The sequence below is a fragment of the Microtus ochrogaster genome, unplaced genomic scaffold (genome assembly GCF_000317375.1).
Source record: "Microtus ochrogaster isolate Prairie Vole_2 unplaced genomic scaffold, MicOch1.0 UNK69, whole genome shotgun sequence".
Classification (NCBI taxonomy): Eukaryota; Metazoa; Chordata; class Mammalia; order Rodentia; family Cricetidae; genus Microtus; species Microtus ochrogaster.
The window spans coordinates 65757-73904 of record NW_004949167.1 but is presented as its reverse complement, the minus strand read 5'-3'; the positions used below and the strand labels follow the sequence as shown (position 1 = coordinate 73904).

Sequence of the window (8148 nt, the reverse complement as noted above, 5' to 3'; positions counted from 1 at the left end):
TTTTTTTTTTTTTTGGAGACAGGTTTCTCTGTGTGTAGACCTAGCCATCCTGGAACTCGCTCTGTAGACCAGGCTGGCCTTGAAGTCTGATTCCCCTGCCTTTGCTCCCTGAGTGCTGGGATTAAAAGTGTGCACCACCACTGCTGCTCCCATTAATTTCTTACATGCATAGTTTGCTACCTAAAGGGGCTGGAAGAAAATGGGTCCCCGTTTCCTTTGTACTCAACGCTAGATAATCAGTCCCACAGCTCACCTAGGTAGTAAATACTTGGTAAGTAGAAATCACATTCTCTATGATAACAAATGCAATTTTATTTTGCTGCAAAGCTGAACTTGTACTCTCGATCATTCTTCCTCTATACTGAATACAGGCATATACCATCATGCCCAGTTTGAGCTGAAGAAACTTTGAACAGACACTAGTAGTTAGGGAGTGGGGACATAATACTTCAGTGAGGCCCTAATTTTAATTAACAAACAGTACCAAAAAGCTAGTAGTAGGCCAGTCTGAGGATGGTGAGATCTGTAATTGAAGAATTTGGTGGAAGGTTGAAGCAGGATGATGCAAATTTGAAGCTAGCCTGGCTTCATATCAAGATCCTGTCTCAAAAACAGAGATGGGGTGCAGCAAGATAGTTGAGCAGGTAAGGGTGCTTGCAACAAAAACTGATAATATGAGATCAATCACTGCAGCCTTCACAGTGAAAGGGGAGAGCCAACTCCTGTAAGTTGTCCTGTGACCTCCACACATGTGCATGTAACATGGGCACACACACACATATACATCCATACATAAAATTAATAAATGTAATTTTTTTAAAGGAAGAGGGATGGGATATAGACAGAGCACACAGCATGCATAAAACCCAGGATTCTATGCCCAGGACTGCATAAAACTGGGAATGATGGTACATGCCTATAATCTCAGCACTTGGGAGGCAGAGGCAGAAGGATCAGATGTGCAAGGATACCTTCTACTACACAGTTAGTTCCCAGACTAGGCTACATAATACCTATCTTTAAAAAAAATAAAAAATACACAGGCAAGCGAGATGGCCCAATGAGTAAAGGGGCTTACTGCAAAATCCTGATGACCTGAGTTCAATCTCTGGAACCCATGTAAACATCGAAGAAGAACACTGTTTCTACAAAGTTGTCCTCTGATCCCCAACATGCACCCACCACATACATATATCATATAAAGACACACTAGAATCAAAATTTAATAAAAAGGAAAAGGTGAGTGGTATAGCCGGGCGGTGGTGGCACATGATTTTGATCCCATCCTTTGGGAGGCAGAAGCAGGTGGATCCCTGAGTTTGAAGCTGGTCTACAGAGTGAGTTCCAGGACTACCAGGCTTACACAGAGAAACTCTGTCTCAAAAAAAAAAAAAAAATCAAAACCAAAACCAAAAATAAAAATAAAAAATTAAGTGGTAGAATGTGTATGAAGATTCTAAAAGGAATATTAAATTCCTCATAGCATGAAGAATAACAAAGAGACATGAGAACAAATCCTGGCCAGGTCCTTAGGAAGGCCACTGGGAAATGGAAATTAGCAGGATGTGGAATTGGGTTACAGATCCTGAGCACAAGACTTCCTGGCATAAACAACTCTATTCACAAGAAGTCCAAACTATCAATTCCTCTGAGCTCAACAAAGTACTTCATTGTTTATGTAGCGGATGACTTAGAACTGATATTAAAACCCACCAATCTTAACTATACCTATGTATGAAAATATACATACAAACAAGAGCTATATACCCTCAACACCAGTGCCTTGCCCAGTCCACTCATTTTCATTCATCTATTTATTTACCCGCCCATTGCTGGGATTATAAGTATGTGCCTCCACATCCTGCTATTCTTTTCCTTCTAAATGGAAATCTAAGTAGCGAAGATGATAGAAAAAAAACTGTAGTAAGGAGGTTAGGGTCAAGAAAAGGAGGGAAAAAAGCTCCAACAACTCAGCTGGCCTCTCCTGCCGGGCATGCAGCAGCTCTGGCAGCAGAGGAACACGGTATGCCAGAGGATCAGATGCCTGCCCTCCAGTAGGCCTCCCACAGCCTTCTTTCTCCACACAGACTTTCAAAATCACTAACTCAGTCATTTTCTTCCTTCCTTCCCTTCTTTCACAGGAAGTTTCTCTTTGTTTGTTTAATTTTGTTTTGTTCTTGAAGTCAAGGTCTCACTATGCAGTCCTGGCTGTCCTGGAACTGCGCAGACCACCTGCCTCTGACTCTGCTGGAGTAAAAGGTGTGCACCACTATGCCCGGCTCAGGACAACTTTTCTTTAAAACCCTTATAAGCTCGGGACTAAAGAGATGGCTTGGCTACTCCTGAAGAGAATCTGGGTTCAATTCTAAGCTTATACTGTAACTCCAGTCCCACAAGTGCTGGCGTACACTGGCACTGCCATACCTGTAGGCAAAAGACTCAAACTCATCCAGGTGTGGTGGTCCATGCCTGCAATTCTAGCACTTGGATGGTAAAGCAGGAGGAGCAGGAGTTCAATGTCAGTTTCAGCTACGTAATGAGTTCAAGGCCAGCCAACTCTACAAAGACCAATGGGGGGACATTTCTTACACAAACTATTTATGGTGACACACACTTGTAACTCCAGGTCTTGAGGCCAGCTTGAGCACTTCTGATATTACAAACATCTTATCAAATATCCTACTTAAATACATATTAAATTATATTGCCTTGTGCAATTTCATTTGGAAGCATGCTTACCTCACTAATATATCAAGTTAATTAAAGTAAGAAATATTCATATATTGATTACTAAAAAAGATATTCAACCTTTTAAAAAAGATTCTATTTATTTTTATTTCAGGCATATAAGTATTTTGTCTGTGCATATGCATTTGCACAACATATATGCCTGGTTCCCACAGACAATCAGAAGAGGGTGTTAGATCCTCTGGAACTGGAGTTTACTAACAGCTGTGGCTGGGAACGGAACCCCTATCCTCTGCAAGAGCAGCCAGTACTCTTAATTGTTGAGCTACCTCCAGCCAGTAAAATATAATATTAAAAAATTTTTAATTAAATTTATTTCAGGCATGCATATGTTTATGTGTGTGTGGAGAGGGAGAGGAAAGAGAGAGACAGATACTACATCTTAAGCATAAAAAGAGGTCAATGAAAGTCTAGCTAAAAGTAGAGCCAATATTACATTTTCTTCCTCTGCCATATGGGACCTAGGGGCCAAACTTAGGTCATCAGGCTTGGGTCAGGCACATTTACCCTCTGTGTCATCTTACTGCCCAAGCTTTTTAAATGTAAAAACAATTCTCAACAGCAAACTCTATCTCCTAAATGAGTACTCATGGTTTAGGGTGGAAGTTTTATGCCATAATTTTGCTGTTATTTTTATTTGCTGACTTAATTACAATTCTTCAAAAAAGCAATTAAGTTAAATAACCACATAGAGACCAGTCTTTTATCTCTGACAAATTACTAAGCACAGTAGGAAACAATTATTATAATGAGCTAGTACTAACATTCTGGTGAGACTAAAGCAACTTGAGAGGGGAAGTTGCCTTATTAAATACTTGTTAATTATAGGAAATTAAGTTGTAATAGAGAGAAAAAGACCAAGAGCCTAGCTAAACCCCGGCAAGACGGACTGCAAGATAAAGTACTCCTGTAGCAAGCCTCCAATAATGTCTCTTACCGATCCTGGGGAGACTGAAAATCCATTACCTGAGGATGTTGGGATGGGAGAGTCTATTCATGAGCTGCATCTCTTTCAGCAGGTTTGCTCGGTTACTGCTCAGCGTGTTCATCTTGAGAGCCATCACCTGACCAGAAGCTCTGTGTCGCACCTAGGAAGTAAGAGTAAGAATGTTAAGGGCGGCAGCTATATATGACATCAGAGTCTCTACATGTAGAGCATACCAGGATGTTTTAGTGCCAGCTTAGGTAAAATAAATAAATGCAAACACATGGCCAGCTTGGGCTACATAGTGAGATATTGTCTTAACAAAAAATTACATTTGTCTCACTCCACTAATCAAGATAAATTTATTTCATCCAAAACCAAAATTGTTTTATACCTAGCTGGCTAGAAATGTAGTATTAATCATATCTTGCTTGTTTTTGCTTTAATGGTTTTTTGGGGGAGAGGTATGGGGAGAATTGGAACACAGGCCCAGATTGGCCCCAAACTTCCCATATATCTGAGGATGAACTGAATACCTTATCCTCCAGGTTGGATTACAAGTGCCTGACATCACATGCAGCAAGGATGTGATTAGGTTATGTATCTCTGAATGGCCGGGAACTCAACTCTGTAGCTTGCCTAACTATAGCATCATGCAACCTCCTGAGTCAGCCTCCAAGTGCTAGAATTATAGGCAGGAACCACCACACCTATGAGGACTTTTTTAGGCTACTTCCTTAAGGCCAACATTGGTGACTTTAGGACACTAGAAGGAAACAGTCCCTTCTGTCGATTTTTATGTGGGGGGAGGGAAGAAATGAGTAAGCCTTATGTAACCGTGAGCTATAAACTGTCTTTATAAGACACTTTCTAAGGCATGAGAATGGCACACTTTCAATTTACACTGGGCGCCATAAAAATGTATCTCTAAGAGAACAAAAACAGGGCTGGACATGGCTCAAGGGTAGAGTATTGTACGCACCACGCACAAAGTCCTGTGTTTAACCCTAGTGCGCTAGACACATGAGCATGGACAATGCATGCACTCACAGACAAGGTGGGGGTCAGGGAGAGAAGTTACACATAGGAGGTCAGTGACTCTTTTAGAGCATATACTGTAGTAGCACAACCCAGAACACTTGATAATAATATAAATACTATAAAGTTGGATACCATAAACATGGATAATACCACTTACAGTATTATCCATAAACACAATGGAAAGTCTATTTCTAGAAGCAGATGCTCACTACAGAATTCACTTCATTTTATTGATGGAAATTATATTCCTCACATACTTCATAGGTTTTATTAAAAAAAAAAAAAACAACAACTGTCATATTAGGCCAGGAGTGGTGGTGCTCGCCTTTAGTACCAGCACTAGGAAGGCAGAGGCAGAGTTCAGTCCCCAGGCTCTGGGTTGGGTGGCTCACAACCAACAGGAGGATCTGATGCCTCTGGCCTCCATGAGCGCCTGCACGCACATGTGCATACCCATACACAGACACAGATGCACATAAGTGAAAACAAAATCTTTTAAAAAAGAGTAAATTCTGGGTCAGTGTGGTGACTCAGTGGGTAAAGATGCTTAATGCCAAACTTGGTGATCTGAATTCAATCTCAAGGACCCACACAGAGGAAGGAGAGCACACGTTCCCACAAGTTGTACACACACACACATACACACAGTATCAATAAACCCAAGTTTTTTGTTTTTTTTTTTTTTTTACAAGACAGGGTTTCTCTGTGGCTTTGGAGCCTGTCCTGGAACTAGCTCTTGTAGACCAGGCTGGTCTCGAACTCACAGAGATCCGCCTACCTCTGCCTCCCGAGTGCTGGGATTAAAGGCGTGCGCCACCACCGCCCGGCCAAGTTTTTTTTTTTTAATATTTATTTATTTATTATGTATACAATATTCTGTCTGTGTGTATGTCTGTAGGCCAGAAGAGGGCACCAGACCTCATTCCAGATGGTTGTGAGCCACCATGTGGTTGCCGGGAATTGAACTCAGGATCTTTGGAAGAGCAGGCAATGCTCTTAACCGCTGAGCCATCTCTCCAGCCCCCTAAACCCAAGTTTTTAAATCTAATTTCAGAACTGATACAATAGGGGCTTGCAAAACAAAGCTATTGCCATTCTGTGAACTTCAGGAGTATTTCTTTACATCCACTTAGTCTTCACCCTCTACAGGCGCAGTGGATTAACAGTAACACTAACAGTTTCATGTATCTGTTAACACAGGACATGGCACAGCTTATCTTGTACTTAAAGCATCAATGGTTTGCGGTGGCCACAGCAGAAGAGAAGAGCTGGAAAGCTACAGAAGCCATAGAAGGCCAAAGGCAAAGGCTGGCAGACTTTCCCCTCATCTAGATCCTCCTAGAGATCTGGAAGCCAACTCCCTTCTCAGCGCATCACTGATACTGTTGTCGTGTACCCCGTGATTGATGAAAGAGAAGTGGCTCTCCTTTCTAGATTCTGCGTGGATAAGTTAAAGGAGATCTTTCTATACAAAGATCTCAACGGCAGTATTTTTCCAGCACTCTTCACAGAAAACATCCATGTTTTAGTGCGGTTCTCCGTCTACTGTCACTTTCCCCCTCCCATCTGAAGACTGTTACTCTTGAGATTCTTGCTGTCATTTTTGAAACTGAGTCTTGAGTGGACTGGGACTCATCACAGAACACGGATGGTCTCCGACTTGCAGGGAGTACTGGACTACAAGCAGGTGCCACCATATCTTGGTTCACTCTGAATTTTCTTTTCCTAGTTTCCAGGCTGCCCTCCACCGCCCAGCACACTCTGATCTAAGAACATTTACACAGCACTTGGGAGACAAAAGCAGGTGAATCTGAGCCCAGCCCGGTCTACAGAGCGAGTTCCAGGACAGTCAGGGCTCCACAGAGAAACCCTGTCTCGAAAACAAAACAAAACAAACAAAAAAGGATATTGGATAATAAAACAAGTAACATTCAGGGATAAGCAATTTGTCTTCTCCCCCCACCCCCACGCCCCCTGCCTTTATTTGCTTTTGTTTTAAAGACAGGGTTTCGCTACACAGCTCTAGACCAACATAACCTTAAATTTACAGATAAGCCAGCCCCTGCCTCCCAAGTGCTGGAGTTAAAGATGAACTGCTACTTGCTTTCTTGCTTATTTGCTCTTTCTTTAAGGTTTATTTTGGTTAGGTAGTATATACCTTTAATCCAACTGCTCAAAAAGCAGAGGCAGGTGGATCTCTGTGGCCAGCCTGGTCTACATATCCAGGACAGCCAGAGTCACATAATAGAGTTTCTCTCAAAAAAACATTTTAGGCCGGGTGATGGTGGCGCATGCCTTTAATCCCAGCACTCGGGAGGCAGAAGCAGGCGGATCTCTGTGAGTTCGAGACCAGCCTGGTCTACAGAGCTAGTTCCAGGACAAGCTCCAAAAGCTGCAGAGAAACCCTGTTTCGAAAAAAAAAAAAATCAAAAAAACATTTTAAAGGTATATTTATTTTCTTGTATGAGTATTTTACTTGCATGAATATATCATGTGCATAGCTGGTGTTTGAAGAGTTCAGAAGAGGTCTCAGATCTCCTGAAACTGGAGTTAGGAATCATTTTGAGTCCCAGGAATTGACCCCAGTCTCTACAAGGATAACGAGCACTCTTAACCACTTATGCCAACCCCCACTTTTTAAAGACAGTTTTACTATGTAGCTCTGGCTATCCTCAAATTCAATATGTTATCACATGCCTGGCTTTCACTGATTTTAAATTTCTTTATTTAGTGTATGCATGGGGGGGGGGAGGCAGCAGACGCGCACGTATGGAAGTTAGAAGCCAGCTTTCAGAGGCCAGTTCTCTCCTTTCACCATGTGGGGTGCCGTTATCTGATGAGCCATCTCCTCAGGCCTATTTACCTTTTTATTTATTCATTTTCTTACAGTGCCAGGAAGCAAACCTAGGACTTTTCACATGTATTCTACCATTAAACTATACTTGCAGCCTCAATGGCAACAAGTGATACTGGTCAATACTAATCTATATGATTGGCTGACTTCTTTTAGACATGGTCTACTTAGCCCTCGTTGGTCTGAAACACCCTATGAAGACTAGTCAGGCCTCAGACTCACGGAGATTCTCCTGCCTCTGTCTCCCAAGTGCTGGGATTATAGGCAAATGCCACATGGATCTTGTGTTCTTTCTACTTTCTCTCTCTATATATATTCTCATTGACTTCAGCAGCAAGTAGGTAGTGATTGCTTGGGTCTGTGGGAAAGAGGAAGCACAGGGCATGGAGACTATTTAAATTAATCCAATTAGGGGGTAAGGCTAGGAGGAGAGGAGGGAGGGGAAACTGTGGCTAGGACGTAAAATAATTTTTTTAATTAAAAAATAAAAATGAGGGGCTAGAGAGATGGCTCAGAGGTTAAGAGCATTGCCTGCTCTTCCAAAGGTCCTGAGTTCAATTCCCAGCAACCACATGGTGGC

At 42.1% G+C, this 8148-nt stretch overlaps 1 protein-coding gene across 1 annotated transcript in view; it reads right to left on the bottom strand.

Annotated features, from left to right (window-relative positions):
* Tesk2 (testis associated actin remodelling kinase 2) overlaps window positions 1-8148 on the bottom strand; it is a 110656-nt gene that overhangs the window by 53278 nt on the left and 49230 nt on the right. The window contains exon 3 of the mRNA XM_005370022.3: window positions 3715-3836. Coding sequence (XP_005370079.1) covers window positions 3715-3836 — 122 coding nt within the window. The remainder of the gene's footprint in view (window positions 1-3714; window positions 3837-8148) is intronic.